At 42.4% G+C, this 21,331-nt stretch overlaps 1 protein-coding gene across 8 annotated transcripts in view; it reads left to right on the top strand.

Moving 5' to 3' along the window:
* The window catches only part of GRID1 (glutamate ionotropic receptor delta type subunit 1), a 1,864,061-nt gene that overhangs the window by 1,705,796 nt on the left and 136,934 nt on the right, over positions 1-21,331 (top strand). For all 8 annotated transcript variants that reach the window (XM_033941939.1, XM_033941936.1, XM_033941932.1 and 5 more), the window contains one exon: positions 5,922-6,117. In XM_033941939.1, coding sequence (XP_033797830.1) covers positions 5,922-6,117 — 196 coding nt within the window. The remainder of the gene's footprint in view (positions 1-5,921; positions 6,118-21,331) is intronic.

Genomic DNA, 21,331 nt, shown 5'->3' with positions numbered 1-21,331 from the left:
ATAGAATCATACAGTACAGCGTCTGGTCAGAAATTAGATCACTATAGTATACTCATATGTGTTTTGAATATAAAATACATCACATTACAAAGGCATCCATTGAAATTTCAGTGTAAAGGACTTTAAATGAATCTCATTATGGATGATAATAACTTCTTATAATGAAGTAGTTCTGCTTTATGTTACAGCAAGAAATGACAGCTACTATAATCAGTGTGCTGGAAATGGCATACTGTATATATAATTATAAATAATACATGCTGATGTGTCTCCATTGTGATTGCAGGGAGAGAGTCACAGATCAGTTAATACCCTGGAATTCATTTTTACTTTAATCTGTTTGGGATAATGAAGACTTTGAGAGTACAAACAGGAAATGAGGAAGACTAACGATGATACTATCAGCAACGTAAACAAACTACTTCCAACTATACTATAACATAATTCAATTAAAGCTTAAAGCAGGCGATTAACTAAGCACTGCTAATGTGTTAACATAGGTTAAAAACGCTTTAACGTGTGATGATAAAAAATGGTGGGACATGTTGAAATAATTAGTGAGCTCTATATCATGCAAATATATGTAAAGCTGCTCATGAATCTAAATAAAGATTTAACATGGATCGCAACAAGTGTGTAATTCACAAAAAACTTTAGAAATTTAACTAAACCTCAAGATGTATGTTTAACTTTCTCTGACAGCACGTTCAGGGTAATATGTATACCAAAGCTTTCAGGGTAGAGATAGTTTATGGTTTATTATTTATAGTCTGACTTTAACAAGGTGGATTACATCATCACATCCACAATAAATATTACAAACTACAAAACATATAAAAAATCATATCTCATAGTACATGGGCATTAATAGCCGTATTTCATCTTACAGAACAAACGTCGCTTCAGCAATTTCTTAAAAATACATAAGTCTCGCTGCTGTCTAATATAAACTGAAAGTTTGTTCCATTCAACAGGGCCTACACATGAAAACACGCCCGATCTTACTACTTCCAGGCACAGTTCTCTTTGTCTTGGCACCACCAAATCATGGTTTCCAGCACAGTGTAACGCACAGAGAGGCACATAAGAAATTACACAATCTATTAAATATTTTGGTGCTAGTTGATGCATACTCAAATAGACTAGTAACAATAGTTTATATTGTACTCTGCACTCTATCTTCAACCAATAAAGTGTAACACAGTATTCTAAATAATGCACAAATTATATAGTTCTGAATGAGTTGCAAAGCATGCAATGCAGCAGCAGCTGAAATCCCCAGAAACACTATATTACAATAATCAAGACTAGACAGCACTACAGCCTGAAGAACATGCTTGCAATCATTACCTGAAAGATAGGATCTTAGATTACTCAATAATCTCAATTTAAAATAGGTCTTTTTTAAATCACTGCTTGTATATGTGCTTTAAACGACTTCTGTGAGTCCAAAACTACACCCAGATATCGAACTTCAGTAGCAAAAGTCATAAATGTATCTATTACCTTTATCGGAATGTGAGTGTCAGAAACCTGATCTTTTAACACAGATAGCCTTGAGTCAAAGCATTGTCTTCCTCTCCCATGTAAATTCCCCTCCATCCCCATCATGCATTCCTCCAAAATCTGTCATACTAGCTTTGTATGCCACCTTAGCCACCTTTAGTCTATGGTTGGATTCTCCATACAACCTCTCATAGGAAAGGAATGATCCTACTTTCTTCTGGTCCACCAGAATTGCTATTCGGAATGGTGTTAGCTAACTATCAATTACCCTTTGTTCATAGTGATTTACAGTGCCAATAGTTCAAGTTCCTAGATCAGGGGTAAGTGAACATTTTGGTCAAAGGTTGCATAGTGTAATGAGGAAGGGGGGCCAGCGCACTCTGTGATCTGAGAAGCAGGGGGAGGGGTCTCTCAAACCCACCAACCCAGTCATGATTCCTAAGACAGCTCTTGTGCCTACTGCTTAGCATCAGTAAAAATGACTGTATTTGCCCAAGAAGCCTGAGCTATGGCTCATTCTCAACTGCATGTAGAATACTGTTGATGCAGATCCCACCATGTCTAACACATCATCCCTATAAGCCAGCAGGTATTTTTTTGCATTATTAAAATTTATGGGCTATTGGGGGGGGGGGGAATGGCGAGGTTTTCTAGGTCATTTACATGAATTAACAGTAGGTGGTGAATCAATTTTTTTATACAGAAGGCTAGTTCTCACAGGGCCATAGCATATCCAACTCAATCTAGATAGTGAAATGAACCTTGATTTTCAGGTTTTATAGAAACATGATAACATATAAAGGCCGACTGGCCCATCCATAACATCTACTATCTCCTCTCCATAACAGATACCACATGCCTGTCCTATGCTATCTTGAATTCAGATACAGTCTTCATCTCTACCATCTCTATCAGGAGTCCATTCCATGCATCTATCACCCTTTCTGTAAAGAAGTACAATTTTCTTACATTGTTCCTGAGCCTATCACCTCTTAACTTCATCCTATGCCCTCTCCTTTTGGAGTTTTCCTTCATTTGAAAAAGACTCACCTCCTGTACATTAATGCCATGGAGATATTTAAACATCTCTATCATGTCTCCTCTCTCCTATATTTCTTCCAGAGTATACATATTAAGGTCTCTAGGTCTGTCCCCATGTAATTTATGTCAAAGACCATTAACCAATTTTGTAGCAGCCCTCTGGACTGACTCCATCAGGTTTATATCTTTCTGAAGGTGCTGTCTCCAAAATTGAGCACAATATTCCAAATGGGGCCTCATCAGAGATTTATACAATGGCATTATCACCTCCCTTTTCCTACTGACCATTCTTCTCCTTATGCACCCAAGCATCTTCCTGACTTTGACCATCACCTTTTCTACTTATTTGCCACCCTGAGATCATCAGACACAGTCACCCCAAATCCTGTTCTTCCTTGCACAGGAGTACTTTGCTTCCTATACCATACCATTCTACTAGATTTTTGCAGCCCAAGTGCATGACCCTTCATTTTTAGCATTAGATTTTAGTTGCCAATTACCACATCATTCTTCAAGCTTTGCCATATCCTGCCTCATGTTATCCACACCCTCCAGGGTGTCCACCCTATTACAGAGCTTGGTTTCATCTACAAAAAAGACAAATTTTGCCACAGTCCTTCCACAATATCACTTACAAAGATGCTAAATAGAGCCGGTCCAAGGACTGCAACATGCTAACGTCAACCTTATCCTCTGAACACATTCCATTTATCACTAACCTTTGGTTCCATCCACTTAATCAGCTTTTAATCCAGTTTGTCACTTTAGGGCCCATACTGCATTCATTCAGTTTATTTATCAATCACTTGTGCAGCACTTGCTAAAGTCCAAGTATACTATATCAAGCATCCCTCCTGACCAACTGTTTGTTCAGGCTGTCAAAGAAATTAATCAAATTTGACTGACAGGACAAAAACCATGCTGCCTCGGGCCTGCAGTTCATTTGATTCTAGAAATCTCACTATTCTCCATTAGTTTACTCACTACTGAGGTCAGACTAACCGGCCTGTAATTCCCAATAAGTCAATTGAGGAAATGGAGAATCACTGATAAAAAGGTTAGGTATGTGACTCTAATCTAGGTGTAGGCAATTCCAGTCCTTGAAAGCCACAGGCAGGTCAGGTTTTCAGGATATCCACAATAAAGATGCATGAGATAGATTTGCATCTCAAGGAGGCATTGCATGCAAATCCATCTCATACATATTAATTCTGGATATCCTGAAAACCTGACTTGCCTGTGGCTCTCGAGGACCGGAATTGACTACCCTGCTTTAACCTGTAAAATATTAAAATAAAAAATGAATTAAACTTATGTTCATATGACTTGTTCTAATTAGAAGATCATGGTCAGAGACATGGAGGAAAAACGGGAATGAGTTCCCCAAAAAACCTCACCACCCAATCATTGCTTTACCTTCAGGTGAACATTAAATTACTATTGTGCAAAGCATAAAAAAATAGACATGAACTTATCTTGTTAAATAATGTTTTTTGGTCTCAAATATTATTTAACAAAGAACATTATTTAACAAGATAAGTTCATGTCTATTTTTTTGATACTTTACACAATAGTAATTTAATGTTCACCTGAAGGTAAAGCAATGATTGGGTGGTGAGGTTTTTTGGGGAACTCATTCCCCTTTTTTCTCCATGTTTGAGCAAAAACCTTCTAATTAGAACATGTCTACCTTCTCACATGTTGATAACGACCCCAGACTACAGAACATTTAGAAAAGAAATAAAAACCATACTACAGTGGTACCTTGGATTACGAGCATAATCCGTTCCAGGAGCATGCTCGTAATCCAAAATGCTCATATATCAAAGCAAGTTTCCCCATAGGAAGTAAGGGAAACTTGCTTTGATATGTTTCCATCCTCCACCTTCCTCCCATCCCCCCCTGAGGCCAGCAGCGCTGCTCTCCCCCCACGAGAACCGGCATTGCTCCCCCCGAAGGCCCCCCCCGCGACCTGAGGTCCCCCCCAACCCACCCGAACCCTCTTCTTACTTTTCTGTAGCCTCCACAGCGGTACCGGCACCAGCATGTCCTGTGCGTGGTGCCGGTGCCTGAAGATCTGCTTCCTGTGCTGGGCCTTGAGAGTTCACGTTCGACGTGAACTCTCAGGCCTTGCACAGGAAGCAGATCTTCAGGCACCGGCACCACGCACAGAACATGCTGGTGCCGGTGCCACTGCGGAGGCTACAGAAAAGTAAGAAGAGGGTTCGGATGGGTTGGGGGGACCTCAGGTCGCGGCGGGAGGGTGCCCGATGGCGGCGGGGGGGGGGGGGTGCCGGATCGCGGGGGGGAGGGTGCCGGTTTGCAGGGGGGGCACTCGCAAATTGAAGCGCGCTCGGTTTCCGAGGTGCCGATTTTGCGAATGTTTTGCTCGTCTTGCAAAACACTCGCAAACCGGTGCACTTGTAAACCGAGGTACCACTGTATTTCAAAAAACCCTGATACCCAACAATTGAAACCAACCTAACGCCATCTCTACTCTCTAAAACAACCTAACGCCACAAGAGCCACCTCATCTCTTCGAACCAACCTATCTATTCTATAATTCCTCTGGAAATGGCCAGATAGATCCTTTATGTAATCCGCCTTGAACCACAAGGTAACAGCGGAATAGAAATTACTAATGTAATGTAATATTAAATGTGGCACTGACATCTCCAGTTCTATGTGGTGTCTATTCTACAAAGAAAAATCAGGGCCTGATTCTGTATAGGACACCGGTCTCAGCAGCTGCCTGAGCAGCTTATGAGAATCGCACACGGGTGTCCTATACTGAATCGCATCTGTCCTGACAGAATTGCACCTACATAGGTGCTTTATGGCGCTTAATACCACTATGGACAATGGTAACACCAGAAGTGGCATTAGGTTCCCTAAAGCGCCAACATAGGCACAATTCATGACATAGATAGGCACCGGAAATGTAGGCCCAGAAAACCCTGGCCTACATTTCTGGTGTCTATCTTTCACAGAGGCATGATTCTCTATAGAGTGTCATCATGTGATTGACATACGATTGGTGGCCGCCCTATACAGAATCCAGGCCCTAATGTTAACACACTATGCTACAGCTCTGTTAAAAATTCTAGTTCAAATTTTCAGTTACTTATTTCACTTGATTTATTAATAAGGGTATCTACTCTTTATTCCATTCTTAAAAAAAAAAATACTTCCAACTTTAATAAAGTGTCACTTTGCTTCCATTTATACCAAAGCAAAAAACTATACAAATTATATTGATTCTTACTAGCTGTTATGTTTCTTTGGAAGAAAATAATGGAACCAAGCTTATTTAATTAGCAAGTGCACTCTTCATCTAACATGGCATTAGTATTTCATTATCTCTTTGATTGCAGAACATTTCAAGACCTTGCCAAACAAATGGACATGTCTTACGGCACAGTCAAGGATTCATCTGTCTATGAATACTTCAAAGCAAAGGGAACAAACCCTTTGGAACAGGATAGCACATTTGCTGAGCTCTGGAGAACAATAAGTAAGAACAATGGAGATGATAATTGTGTGTCCAGCCCCTCCGAAGGCATCAAAAAGGTAAGCAGGGATTAATAGATTGCACTTGTTGGTTCTTTTTTGTTTCATGGTAATTTTACAGAGCTGCATTCAAAAAGAGTCCTTTCAGTATGATAAGCACATTTATTATCAGGTTCCCACCAAATTATTATGACTGCTTAGCAAATGATGGAGAAAGGAAAAGAGTTGCAAACTTAGGGCTAGATTCACTAAGCAAACCGATTGTGTACCGATCGGTTTGCGACCCGATTTCCCTCTGACCCGATTCACTAACCTCTGTCCTGTTCATCCTCCGATCCGTGCATGCAAATGAGGGGGAACAGCATGCAAATGTAGGCAGGCAATGATTCACTAAACAAAATGAGGGACACCAACTGGGCTGACCGATCCAAAAATAAGCGACTGCTGAGGACCAGTCGCTCAGGTCCTTTCCGACTGCCCTGCCTTCTGCCGCCCTGCTCTCTGCCCTGCTTCTCTGCTCTCTACCCCGATCTCCTGCTCTCAGCCTCCAACTTTCCAGCTCTGTTTGCCCAAATCTCCTGCTCTCTCCCCCCGACTTTCCAGCACTCTGCCCCGATTGCCTTCCCCACAGTTTAAGCCCGTGGATGTTCAGTTGGGGGCATGATTCCGATCGCCCTCATTTGCATGAGGGCGATTTGTGAATCAGCCCCCCGGACACGGATCGGATCATATCCCTCACAGATCAGATCCGATCCATGCCCTTAGTGAATCTAGCCCTTAGGCCCTCTTTTATGAAGTTGCATTAGGCCTTTTTATCGCCGGCTGCAGTGGTATTAGCTCCGACGCTCAAGAATTCTATGAGCGTCGGAGCTTTTACTGCTGCAACCGGCACTAAACCGTAACATGGCTTCATAAAAGTGTGTGTGTGGGGGGGGGTGTTAGAGAGTTAGGTTGATTCTCCTAGCTGTTGTGCTCTTATGTGACATCATACAAATCATCAGTGTTAGTTAAAATTTTATATAACCCTGGTTTTACTAAATCATTCAAAGATGTATTTTCTAAACTGTGTTAAGTAACTAGTGTGGGTTTTACCATGTGATAGATCAAGGTTGTCCAACGCAATCCAGTCAGGTTTTCAGGATTTTCCCAATGAATTTGCATGAGATCTATTTGCATGCACTGCTTCTATTATATGCAAATAAATCTCATGCATATTCATTTGGGAAATCCTGAAAACCTGACCTGGCGAGGGCCAAGTTGGACACCCCTGTGTTAGATGTTAGTGCAGTCCCTCAATAAGCGGGTATAGATGCTGCAGAACGGTGATTAGACTTTTGGGAAACATATGCCTATTTTGATTGTGTAACCCCATTATTTGTGAAGTATCATTGGCTGCCAATACAATTCAAAAGTAAATTTAAAATTCTGTGTATAGCACACAGATCACTATGGGAACAAGAACCTTGGTACCTAAGTAGATGGACATCCTTTTATATGCCTTCAAAATATTTTAGATCACTGCAAGATTTCAGAATGTTATCACCTCATTTTTCAAAAGCATATTGGGCTACTACTATAGAGAGGGCTCCCATGCTGTTCAATAGTCTGCCAAAAGAGATTCGGGTAGAGGACTGCTATAAGAAATTTAAAGCCTTACTTAAAACACATTTATTTAAACTGGCTTTTAGGGGCTGATTTTATAAAAGGTCCCTAGCTTAATTGGCAAAATGCCCTTAATAGCCTCAATAATTGGTTAAAAAATAAATAAATATAATAATAATAATTGGGTGATTCTGTAAAAGATAGGCATCTATCGCTTAGTGCCTATTTATTTAATATTTTTAAAAGATTTGTAAACCGCTTACAATCGAAGCGACATACATATTATAATGACAAACCATAAGTACATCAACCAAATAGTATCTACTTAGCAGAACAGTAAAATGAAAATTCTTACTTATCTTTCAACATCCCTTCATTAACCCATTGAGGCAATATGATGCTAACTTATAACAAAATACAGTCAATCCATGTTACATAAATGCATCAACGAACAATTGAGTTTTCAGTTGTTTCCTGAAACATACTCGATCTTTCCACTGTCTCATGACTCCAGGAAGGGAGTTCCAGAGCTGAACACCTACTGCTGAAAACACCATATTACCAATTCTCTTATGGTGATTCCTAAGTTCCTTGTCATTGACAAGCCTCATACATCCCTCAGATCGTAAACTACTTACGGGCTTATTGGCGCCTAACGCCTAAGTGGGCATTTATTTGGGCGGAGTATGACTTAGGTGCTGCAAAGCAGAATTCTCCAAAGCCTTAGGTACCTGAAATGTAGGCCTTTAAAACCCTCACCTACATTTCAGGAGCCTTAAGTTTTTATATAGGTGCCACTAGCCCTGATTCTGTAAACGGCACCTGTGATTGACACGCGGCCAGCATCATTTTACTAGGCACCAGCCGGTTTAGACATTGTTTATAGAATCAGTCCCCCTAGACTTAAAGTCTCTGTTTAGAAGGGCAGTGGTGTGTCCCTGGTAGAAAATCAGTATAGATAAGATATAGAAGTACTGTGTGTAAGACTGAATGCTATCTCTTGAGAGCATGAGAAAGAACTGTCCTATCTTTTTATGGAGTTCTCTTTTAATTTTCTAACTTTTTGGATTGAAAATTTGTAAACCACTCTAATCCTATTAGTAGTCCGGATGTCCGGATTAGAGAATGACAGGGTGACAAAATTTGTCACCGTTCCTGTCCCCGCGGATACCCGCGGGAAATAATCCCATGTCATTTTCTAGTGTCTATTTCAACCTCAGTCCTTCTACACCAGCATTCTTCAAAGCAAAGCTTGTGGGTCAGTGGTTGTGGCCATTCATACTCTTGATTCTTCCCTCTCTCCTTAAAGAATGACATGAAGATGGTTTCCCGTGGTTATCCGCGGGGACGGGGACGGTGATGAATTTTGTCACCGTGTCATTCTCTAGTCCGGATTTACCCGGAAATGTCCTCTTTTTTAGAGGACATGTCCAGGTGTCTGGACAGCTTTTCAAAACCCAGCACTTTGTCCAGGTTTTGAAAAGCTACTAGCTTGGGAGCCACATCTGGAAGGCACCTGCGCATGCGCAAATGCAACACAGTGATGTCACACATATGCGTGCATGTGTGTGACATCATCACGTCCCACCTGCACATGCGTAGATGCCCTCCCAATGTGGCTCTGAGCAAAACAGGTTGAGAGGGCGGGGATGGGGCAGAACAGGGCATGACATGCATGGAACGGGACGTGATGTGTGTGGAACAGGACGTGGCTTAGGCAGACTGGGGTAGGGCCAAACAGAACTGGGCGGGCCTGGGGGTGTGGCCATGGGTTATGTGAGTAAAATCTTGTAACTCTATCCATAAATAAATATAAACAACCATTAAAACATACTTAGCATGCTTAATATGGGTAGGGATAGTGTGCAGGCATGATGGGGCTATGTGACAGCTAGTACTACATGCTAGTTGTAATGATTGCTGATAGCACAGTTCACTTAACACTTATAGCAATTTCATAGCATGGCTACACCAGGGCAAAATATCCTCACTTCTACTCCCTCTGAAGATTTCCAACCTGATCCAATCTACAGTTCACCCCAATTTGAGCCCCCCTCTCAAATAAGCACCTCCATTTGATTTGATCAGACCCTGAAAGATGCCCCTCCCTGATCTGATCCCCCTTGAATAACAACCCCCAATCCAATCCTCATTTTGGGGGGATTAAAATCAGTTGGATACCCGACCTCGACCTTTCCACTTCATCCAGCTATCGCCCAATAACAAATATCCCTCTCCTAACCAAGATGCTCGAGTCCATCATATCGACTCAACTCTCATCCTACCTAGAGAAATTCTCCATCCTCTTACCCTAACAATACGGCTTTCGTCCCAATTTCAGCACCGAATCCCTACTGACCTCCCTAATCTCCAAGGTCCAACAACTTCACTCCCGCAACAAGTTCGCTGTCCTCTTGCAATTTGACCTCTCTGCCGCTTTCGATGTTGTTCATCACAACATTCTACTTTACCAACTTTCCGAGATTGGCATCACCTCCACTGTCCTTGAATGGTTCTCAAAATTCCTTCGTTCCCGCTCCTACATTGTCAACATGAATGGTACCTCTTCCTCCCCCTGGACACCAATCTGTGGAGTCCCGCAAGGTTCACCTCTTTCTCCTATCCTCTTCAACATTTATATGTCCTCCTTAAAACTCCTCCATCTATCCCCCCTTGAAACAATTTACACCTATGCTGATGACATCCTTGTCCTTCTTGAGACCGACTCGAACCTCACCGATCTCCCATTGAACATATCCTCCTGTATCTCAAACCTCCAATCTTGGGCCCACTCCGTCCAAATGAAATTGAATGAATCCAAGACAAAACTACTTTGGCTTGGCCCAAAATTAGCTCAGCTACCCCCCTCAATCCCACTGCCTTCCGGCTCCTCTCTGCAGCTCGAATTCTCCAGCAAGGTCCTGGGCGTCATCATTGATTCCACACTGTCCTTCAACGACCACCTCAACTCCCTGGTAAAAAAATACTATTTCAGCCTTCACATACTGAGGTCAGTAAGATCCTGTTTCCATCAAAAACATTTTGCCGTTCTCGTCCAATCCATCATCCTCTCCAGACTGGACTATTGCAATTCCATCTTCATATGCCTAACGAAGAAAAACCTCCACAGACTCCAGCGGATCCAAAATGCCTCGGCCAAGCTTATCTTTTCTAAAAGTAAATTCGACCACGTCTCACCACTCCTTTCCAAGCTTCACTGGCTTCCGATAACTTCCAGAGTCCACTTCAAATGCATCAGTCTAACCTTCAAGATCCTCCACGGCATCCTTCCTCCACTAATTCCTCTTTCCTGGAATTCCTCGAATCTTAGTACCTCCGGACCTACCCAAAAATTGAAACTATCCTTCCCCTCACTAAAAGGCATTTCCCACCCAGGAAAACTGGGGACTTCCCTCCTCTTCAGATTCACCGAGCTCTGGAATAACCTCACCTCCCCCCTTCGGAACCTGAGTGCTCTCCACAAACATCTTCCGCAAACATCTGAAAACCTGGCTTTTCTCTAAAATCTAACTTCTCCCCCTCTCTGACATCCTAGCTCTCTAACACTCTTCTTCCCTCCGATCTTCATCTAGCCCTTTCCCTGGAGTTCCTTTCTTATTACAATCCCTGTAAACCGTGCCGAGCTCCATGACCATGGAGATGGCGCGGTATAAAAACCTAAGGTTTAGTTTAGTTTAGTTTATTCAAGGGGGATCAGATCAGATGCAGGGTTGTTATTCAAGGTAGAGATAGGATTGGGTAAAACTTTGGGGGGGTTTGTAAAAGATGGGGGGATATTTATGGGGATCTGCAGAAGGGGGAGTCAGATTGTTGAGTAACTGTGGCAGTTTTTTGTTGTATTTATTGAGCCGGCTAAATAAATTCATATTACATGTTGTGCCAGATAGCGCAGTGCACTATCTGCTACTACAGGTAATACAGTACCCATGTGCTAAGTTCTGTAAATGCAATATAGCAGCCAGCTCTTTGGGTGCTAGTAGGTGCTCAGTATCCCCAATACCAGGTAGCTCCTTCCCAGTATCTAGGGAGGGACAATTTGTGCTGCGTTTGGCGCCCCCTCAATCATGTTGGTGCCTATGAAATGATGAGCAGATCTTGGACACACCCTCTGCATTCACTGCACAGGCTTTGCACTTATGTGAGTTTTTGCTCTTTAGTACATTTGCTCTTTAATAGCTTATTTACTAGAATGGGTTAACATTGTGTTAAACAGCTATATTAATATGTTGATTCATGTTAAGCAGATGTGATGTGCTTTAATGATGATGCATGCTCTTGATAATTGTAATTTCTTATATTTGAGATTTTCTAATAAATTTCTTGGTAGGTTGCATTTGTTGTAGACATAATTTGCTAGGGGAACAGTTGTGAGGAGCTACTTCGTTTTCAATCTTTTCACACTGTCCCCCCCCCCAAAAAAAAAAAAATCTGATTTATTTTATATTCAAAGTTGAAATATTTAAATCGTTAAGAATACCAAGAGGGAAAAAACAGAAGCGATGGAGGGAAGAAGAATAGAGAGGAGAAAAAGAGATGTTAACTCTGGAAGGACCAGCATCCAAGAAATATTTGTTCTTTATATATATTTTTTAGCATACAGTGACTGTTATAATACAAAAGTGCTCAGAGACAATGGTGATAATGTGAGACCATAATGTGGATCAAGCCCACAAGTCAACATCTGGCTAATTATTTTTAATTGGTTTATTAATGGTGATTTCAATTATTAGTGTTGTTTACGCCAATTAAAAAAACCCAACAACCTAGCACCCCCCCCCCCCCTTTTACAAAACCTTAGCGTGGTTTTTAGCACCAAATGCAGCGGTAGACCCATTATATATTTAGGCCTGAATTCAGTAAACAGCCCCTAAATAGGCCCGCACCTAGAAAAACAGCGCCAGCCGCTTATGCACCACTCTAGGCTACCAGTGCTTAAGAAAAAACTTAAGTGCTAGTAATGTAGGCCAGAGTTTTAAAGGCCTACATTACTGGTGCCTAAGTTTTATGGTGAATTGCGCGTAGCAGCGCCTAAGATCATCTCCGCCCCTAACCTCACCTACTTTGACCTTAGGCGCTGCTAGACACCATGCTGTAGAGCAGCGCCTAAGATCATCTCCGCCCCTAACTTCACCTACTTTGACCTTAGGCGCTGCTAGACACTATGCTGTAGATGCGATGCCTGTGCCTATTTTTTAAAATACATTTTTAATTGGTCAGTTACTGTGCTGATTAAAGCCAATTCAAACAATTAAATTAGACTTCGGTAGGCACAATCTAGACGCCTACCAGCACATAGCTCATGGCATAATTTATAGAATATGGCCTTTAGGGCCTGATTCTGTAAACAGCACCTAACTCATTGCCATTAGACACGGCTGTCAATCATCCGCTAGGTGCCGTTTATAGAATTGTGCCTAGTGGCGCCTATGCAGTCTTAGGTGCTGGTAGACATTGAGCCCCATATTCTATAAGAAGCGCCCAAAAGTTAGGCACCAAAATAGGCACCGTTCAGTGCAATTCAAGCAAAATTGTGTGGTGTTTAATGAATCACGCTGTTTGACACCTATTTTGGAGGTGCCCAATAAATAGACCAACTCTAGGCACAACTAAAAGGTGGCCTTGCGAGCGTTTAAGCACGCTTAAGAGCAGGGATTCTGCAACAAGGTGCCTAACGCGTAGCCACGCCCATGCCTAACGTGCATAGCGCCTTTTTTTTTTTGAAGGCCACCTAAATTTTTAGAGGTGCCTTATTACAGAATCGCTCTTTCTTGATAGGCGTCTACGTTTCAATTATTGCTAATTAAAAAGCTTAATTGAGCTTATTATTCAATTTAGATAGGCGCTTATCAAGTTGGATGCCTCTAAAATAGATGCCTAACATTAGGTGCTGATTACAGAATTTGGGCCTAAATCCTTAGGTGCACTGACATTTAGGCCAGGATTTTCTTAGCATCTACAGTAGAGAATGACACGGGGAGCGATCCCCGCAGGGAGCTGCGGCGTGGCTGCGGTTTGGCTGCGGGTTATGGAGACTCCAAAGCCAAATCGCCGCAGACACGGGGACAAAAGTTTTCACCGCCCGCAAAAACGGTGAAAAGATTTGTCCCCGCAGGCCAATGTACCCCCTTCTAGGAACCGCTATTTACCTGTGTTTCACCGTGCTCCTCATTTGTCAGATCAACCCTTCCTGCCAATAGAACCCGCCCCCCCCCCTGACGATCGCCGGCAGAAAGGTGCTCAGCCCTTCATGCCGACAGAACCAGCCCCCCCCAACGATCGCGGCAGGAGGGTACCCATCCCCTCCTGCCTACCCCAACAGCCCCCCCGACGATCGCAGCAGGAGGATATCCAACCCCTCCTGCCAGCTCCCCAACAGCCCCCCTATGATCACTGGTAGGAGGGTGCCCAACCCCTCCTGCCGGCCCCCCCAACGGCCCCCTATATCGCCAATAGGAGGGTGCCCAACCCCTCCTGCCGGACCCTCCCCCAACAAACCCCGCCATCCCGAAACACCACCCTTAGTCTTACTTTCCAAGTTGGACCGGACAGCTCCTCGCTCGTCTGGCCAGCAGGCCTGCCTCCGTCCAAATGAGGCGGGCCCGCCCCTCCCCTCCCCTGCCTAACCCACAGGATCCTAGGGCCTGATTGGCCCAAGCACCTAAGGCCCCTCCTATAGCGGGAGTGGCTTTAGGTGCCTAGACCAATCAGGCCCTAGGATCCTGTGGGTTGGGCAGGGTAGGGGCGGGCCCGCCTCATTTGGACGGAGGCAAGCCTGCTGGCCATACGTGTGAGGAGCCGTCCGGTCCAACTTGGAAAGTAAGACTAAGGGGGTTCCGGGGTGGGAGGGTTCGTTGGGGGGGGGGTCCAGCAGGAGGGGTTGGGTACCCTCCTGCCGGCGATCTTAGGGGAGGCCATTGGGAGGACCGGCAGGAGGGGTTGGGTACCCTTCTGTTGCGATTGTCGGGAGGGCCGTTGGGGGGGTCTACAGGAGGGGTTGGGTGCCCTCCTGCCGTGATCGCTGGGGGGAGGGGAGACTTGCAGCCGTAGCCGCGGTCACTATGCTAATCACGGCAGGGAGATCTTTGCCGCGATTAGGTACAGCGGCCGCGTCTACTTACCATGTAGGCTAACATTGTAAGCATTAAAAGTACATGTCGTGTTTGTTTTTGTATAGTTATTAACTAATATTTAACTAAGTTTTAAAGAATGTTTCCTTTATACGTAAATAAAGAAAAGTATATAAAATCGTACCCGTTTGAGGCTTTTATGTATGCAGCGGTGACGGTGACGGGGCGGTGAATGGGGTTGCAGTGGCGGTGACGGGGTGGTGAATGGGGTGGCAGTGGCGGTGACGGGGCGGTGAAGGGAATGGCGGTGACGGGGCGGTGCAGAGGATGGTGAGACGGGGACGGGGCGGTGACGGGGACCAATTTTTTCACCGTGTCATTCTCTAATCTACAGTGCCTAAATCAATTCACACTCGAATCTGCCCCAACCATGCCTACTTGCTAGTAGACACCTACCGAGTTAGGCACCTACTGGCCAATTATTTTTAATTATTTTTTAATGGTGATTTCAATTATCAGTGTAGTTTAAGCCATTAAAAAAAAACAACTACCCCCCCACCCTTTTATAAAACCGTAGCGTGGGTTATAGCACTGGATGCGGCGGTAACAGCTCCGACGCTCATAGAATTCCTTTGAGTGTCAGAGCTGTTACCACCGCAGCTGGTGCTAAAAATCACAATATGGTTTTGTAAAAGGGGGGGGGGGGAGTAAGTTAGGTGCCTAGATCAGCTAGGCATGCCAATCTAATTGCATCTTTTATAGAATCAGGACCTTTGTTTAGGTCTGCTGGATATTAGGCTTGAACTAAATAGATTGCATTCGCCAGGTGGCAATAGAAGAGCCAAATTTATAAACACAAATACAGTGAAACCTTGGATTGCAAGTAACTTGGTTTGCAATTGTTTTGCAAGACAAGTAAAAAACATTTTATTTAATTTTAACTGGCTATACAAGCAATGTCTTGCAATACCAGTACATACAGAATTTTGTATTAAAGCTTTTGAGTTGTGGAACAAATCGTCTGAGTTTCCATTATTTCTTATGGGGAAATTTGCTTTGATATATAAGTGTTTTGGATTACAAGCATGTTTTCGGAATGAATTATGCTCGTAAACCAAAGTTTTACTATACTGGCATTTAATTTAGTCTTTGGTGCTTTAATCATCCCCCTAACCTTTGAACTAATACTTTCTTATGTGACCTAACATTCCATATTTCTACTTTATCCTCAAAACAAACAAGTACTTCTTAAATATGACAGCAAGGGGTTTCGTATCCTGTGCCTACTTTTTTTGAACAAGTATTATTGGTTTCCCTTGTAAAAGTGTATAGGAAATGAAAGTAAAGTAGATCAACTCGTCTTGATTTTTAAAGAGTACATACAGAGTAAAATATTACTATTATATTGGATGTATAGAGAAGGAGCGTTTGAAAGATGGGAGGATATTGTTTCATAATCATAAGCTGGACATGATTTACTTTACAAACATTTTGTTCAAAGCAGGGAAACTGGTAAATAGCATCTTAATAGTATATCAGATTATGCCTCAAGTGTTTTTTTCAGATTTATAAATACAGTTTTTGTAAGCAGGTTTATTAAAGCCCACAACAGGTACCCTACAGCATCTGTCACAAAATGATTGGTTTTCTGAAAACACTAAAGTTTTCCTCTACAGTAAATATTTAAAAAATGCCTAATGCTCACAAAACCCCTGAAACCAAACAGTGGAAACATAATGAAAGCAAACAAAGCAGGGATTCAGGATTCAGGCCTTGAGTGCTGCAAACAGGCCTGGTTTTGAGGAGATCCCTAGTGACTATGCATGAAACAACCTCTATTGTATGAAAAATCTGTCTCATGTATATTCCTAAGGGATCTCCTGAAAACCTGGCCTGTTTACAGCACTTGAGGCCTGAATTACTGCATCCCTGATATAGTGTGTCAGGGTATGCTTCTGGCATTGCCACACAGTCCTGCTCAATAGGTGCCATGTATAGGCCTGAAGGAGGTAATTTTATAAATTAAATTTCATACTTAAAGGATTTTTTTATGCACTAAAAGAACTCATAAAATTACCTCAGGAGATATTCACATAAAAGTTTGAGTGTTGAGAAGAAAGGAAGTAGTTTTATGTGACCCACTTGTAGGTATGTTCAGGGATGGAATTTATACCAATTTTCCCCAGGGGCCTCAAAATAAGTGTTCATTTCTACTGCAATAGGTGTGTCATTCTGGACGGACGGGTAATATCCCAGTGCTTGCAAGCCATGCAGAAGCAATCCACTCCAGATTTTTAATCTCTCAGACTTTACCAGAGGGCTGTGCTGCACCCTTCAGTTTTTTTCATTCTCCACATGAGCTAGAAGGAGTCTTTCTGATCTGCTCTGCTTATTTCTTTTTTCCAGTATTTTCATAAACTTTTCATCTCTTTTGTTGCTAAGGGCCAAGCTCTGCTTGTGTGAAGGACAAGCAGGCTGAGGTCTGCAGCTGACAGGATGATTTTTAGTGGAATTTGTTTATGAGGAGCTAGCTAAATTAAAGGTAGACAAAGCGATGAAGCCGGATGGTGTACATCTGAAGGTGCTGAAGGAACTTACGGAAGTTCTGGTGGCTCCATTGACTGACCTTTTCAATGCTTCTCGAGTCAGGAGTAGTACCGGAGGGCAGATGTGATCCCTTTACACAAAAATGTAAGTAAGGAAGAAGAAGGGAATTACAAGCCAGTAAGTCTGATTTCTTTGGTAAGCAAATTAATGGAAATGCTTTTAAAACAGAGAAAAGTAAAGTTTTTAGAATCTGGTGGATTACAGGACCAAAAGCAACATAGAGCCACTAGCGGTAGGTCTTGTCAGACAAATCTGATCAATTTCTTTGACTGGGTGACCAGATAATTGAATAGAGGGAGTGCACTAGATGTGGTGTAGTTAGATTTTAGCAAAGCCTTTGACAGTGTTCCACACAGATGTCTAATAAATAAACTGAGTGCCCTTGAGATGGACCCCAAAATGATGGGCTGGGTTAGAAACTGGTTGAGTGGAAGGTGACAGAGGGTAGTGGTCAATGGTGGTCGCTCTAAGGAAAGGGATGTTACCAGTGGTGTGCCTCAAGGTTCTGTTCTTGGGCCTGTTCTTTTTAACATTTTTATAAGCGATATTGCTGAAGGGTTGTCAGGTAAGATTTGCCTCTTTGCAGATGATACCAAAATCTGTAATAGAGTAGACATCTCAAATGGTGTGAATAACATGAAGAAAGACCTAGCGAAGCTTGAAGAATAGTCTGAAATTTGGAAACTAAAATTTAATGCTAGGAAATGCAAGGTCATGCATATGGGCTGCAAAATCCCAAAGGAATGGTACAGTTTAGTGGGTGAAGAACTTATGTGCATGACAGAAGAGCAGGACTTGGGTGTGATGATCTTAAGATGGCCAAACAGGTTGAAAAGGTGACGGTGAAAGCTAGAAGGATGCTAGGGTGCATAGGAAGAGGTATGGCCAGTAGGAAAAAGGAGGTATTGATTCCCCTGTATAAGAGTCTGGTGAGACCTCATTTAGAATATTATGTACAATTGAGGAGATTGCACCTTCAAAAAGATATAAAAAGGATGGAGTCAGTCCAGAGGAAGCCTACTAAAATGGTGCATGATCTTCATCATAACGCATATGGGAACAGACTTAAAGATCTCGTTATGTATATTTTGGACAAAAGACAGGAGAAGGGAGATATGAAAGAGATGTTTAAATTCAAAATTAGTAAGAAAATGAATGGAGCAGGAGAGAACGGGAGAACGGGAACTTCCCTGATGTAGCCACTGGTTGGTGAAACAAGAGCCTTGTTGGATGTTAACAGCTAGTTCCTTATCTTCATTCCAACGTTAAGTTTGCTATAGCAGGTAGATCGATTCGCTGGACTGAGCATGATATGCTAATTATGGACATCGATGAAGATAAGTGAACTGTGTCTCTTGTTCTTTTTCCTCTGTTTCCTGTGCACAGTGGTGGGATTTGTCCCATTTTGAAAAATTACATTTTGAGAATTTGTGGAGTTTTTTTGCCTGTGATACAGAATTAGAATGGCTAAAAAACTCATTGGGTTGCCGTCTGCATATTATGAATAGTTGAGGCTTTTTCTCCATCGAATTTAAATGATGTTTCAGGGGTACCCCCACCACTTGGCTAATAACATTTTTCTTACTAATTTTGAATTTATATTTTGTTATTTCTATTAGTATTCTTGAGAGATGTTTAAATACCTACATGATGTAAATGCACATAAGTTAAGTCTCTTTCATTTGAAAGGAAGCTCTGGAATGAAAGGGCATTGGATGAAGTTAAGAGGTGATAGGCTCAGGGGTAATCTTTGGAAATAATTTTTTACAGAAAGAGTGGTAGATGCATGGAACAGTCTCCCTGAAGAAGTGATGGAGACAGAGACTCTGTCTGAATTTTAAAAAGAGTGTAATAGGCACGTGGGATCTCTTAGAAAGAGAAAGAGATAATGATTACTTCAGATGGGCAGACTGGATGGGCCATTTGGCCTTTATCTGCCATCATATTTCTATGATTCTCAAAAGATAGTTAGAGGCATGGAGGGGCATAATAAAAAAAACGTCTAAGTCCCCTTTTTGCCTAAGCCCCTAAACGCTGAACGTAGCAGCAAGGAAATGTCCATTCCAAAAAAAAACATCCAAAATGAGGGGGGTTTTTTTGAGAATGAGTGTTACTGTAGCCCTTAACAGCAGAATTTTATTTTTATTTAAGAGAATAATAGAGTTTCAGATATTCTATGTTAAACTGCTGTTCAGTTTTCTAGCTGTACTGGATCCCGGATGGCAAGGAAAATAAATACAGTTGATTACACTTAACCTTGGAGCAGTGATGGTTTCTGTGACTGCTGTGTGTTTTTAATTACTTCAGTTTAACCGATGAAATTGCTATAGAAATGTGGTATGCATACTGAAGCTGTAGAGCTAGAAAAGTTATTACCTTAATAGGCATTCCCATACCAGTGATTGTTACACTCAACAGGGTGATGAGAATTAGATGATTTGCCAGCCCTTTCACAGTGACCATGTGGTATATTGTTTCCTTAAGTGATATTTAGCCATCTTTTTCCAATTGTGCTGTCCTTCTTTGCAAGCCTTAAAATTGTGGGACATCTTTACCCAGCAGATGTCACCTTGCACTTTCACGTTATGAAGGAAATGCATGTAAATATAGACAGCTCAGTGGGGATATGGTCTACTGCTTTGCAAAAGACTTGTGTTTGATTTCCAAAACTAGCTCCTGATCCTTCAGGAGGCTAGAACTGTAGTTGTTGAAGAACCAGAGACAGATGGAGTCTCTCTCATTAGAGTACAGGGACATCCAGGTGCCAGACTAGGGATTCCTTTTACAAAGGTATGGAGAAAAAGCGGCCTTAGCAAATTAGCGTTTGAGTACTTATCAACACGTGTTCTGTATATGGTAAGGGCTCGTTCCTCAACTGATCAGTGTTGGCACATCCACTCTCTACCCTAACATGCTCCCTCTGTGTCAAAAAGAGGTTGGCACTCTAATTCATTCACTATACTAATGTGATCATATACGTGAATATTGGCTTTGTGTATGGGCCACTATCAGTTCTTTGATGGAAATGAAGTAATCACATACATTAACGGCCTCCTTTTATTATGATTCATAGATGTATGATTTCCTTTAAATACCATTAAAAATTAATTGAACACTAAAAATAAAAAAAATTTTTTAGTGCATGCTAATCTCTGACTTTTAAAGCACCATATTTTTCTATCATTCCTCTGTAGTCCCTGACCCTCTCTATCTTTTCATCCCTTAATATTTCCATACATAAACTACATGTTTATTCACCATTTTTGTCCAGTGTGTCTGTCATAATTAGATTGTAAGCTCTTTCAAGCAGGGACCCCTACTAGTTGTGAGGGTTGTAGAGAGTCCACTGTTTGTTTTCATTCTCCACCTTCCATCACTCTGTGATTAGCACCTCCCTTCAGTCTTACTCTGTACAAGTGAAGAGCAGGGAGCCTGTCTGTTCTGTTCAAGTTTAATCTTTATTGATTTTTTTTATTTTTTTTTTTGGGGGGGGGTATTATCTACTCAGAGGCTTTCGATGCTGCAGAGGATCCTGGTCACCCTGGGGCATCTCTGGCTGCAAGACCTCAGGGCTGAGGTCTTTAGCCTGCAGGCACATGCTTTGCAAGATTCCTGTGTGGCCAGTCTGCATCAGTAGCTCTCAGAACATAGAGCCCATACCCTTGGGAGCAATCTTACCGTAGGTTCGTCCACTTTGGGCTTGAATGTCTCACCCCAGGTTCTGTTCACAGCAGGCTTGAGCACATACTGAGCAGGTTGGATCAGTATGGATCAGGGCTGACTGCATTCTTCCCCCCACAACGTCATGTGACACCTGTAGGGATCTGAGGGTCCAGATCCACTCGGGGACTGGACAGCAGTCTAAAGAAACAAGCCATTCATAGGACTCCAGGCTTGTCTAGGGCAGAAGTCTTCTCTTACCTCCAATCTGAGGCTTTCCAATTCAGCTCCAGCACAGTAGCATGGTACAATAAGTA

The sequence above is a fragment of the Geotrypetes seraphini genome, chromosome 4 (assembly GCF_902459505.1).
Source record: "Geotrypetes seraphini chromosome 4, aGeoSer1.1, whole genome shotgun sequence".
NCBI lineage: Eukaryota > Metazoa > Chordata > Amphibia > Gymnophiona > Dermophiidae > Geotrypetes > Geotrypetes seraphini.
The sequence above is the reverse complement of the archived record's forward strand: the minus strand, read 5'-3'. Positions and strand labels throughout refer to the sequence as shown.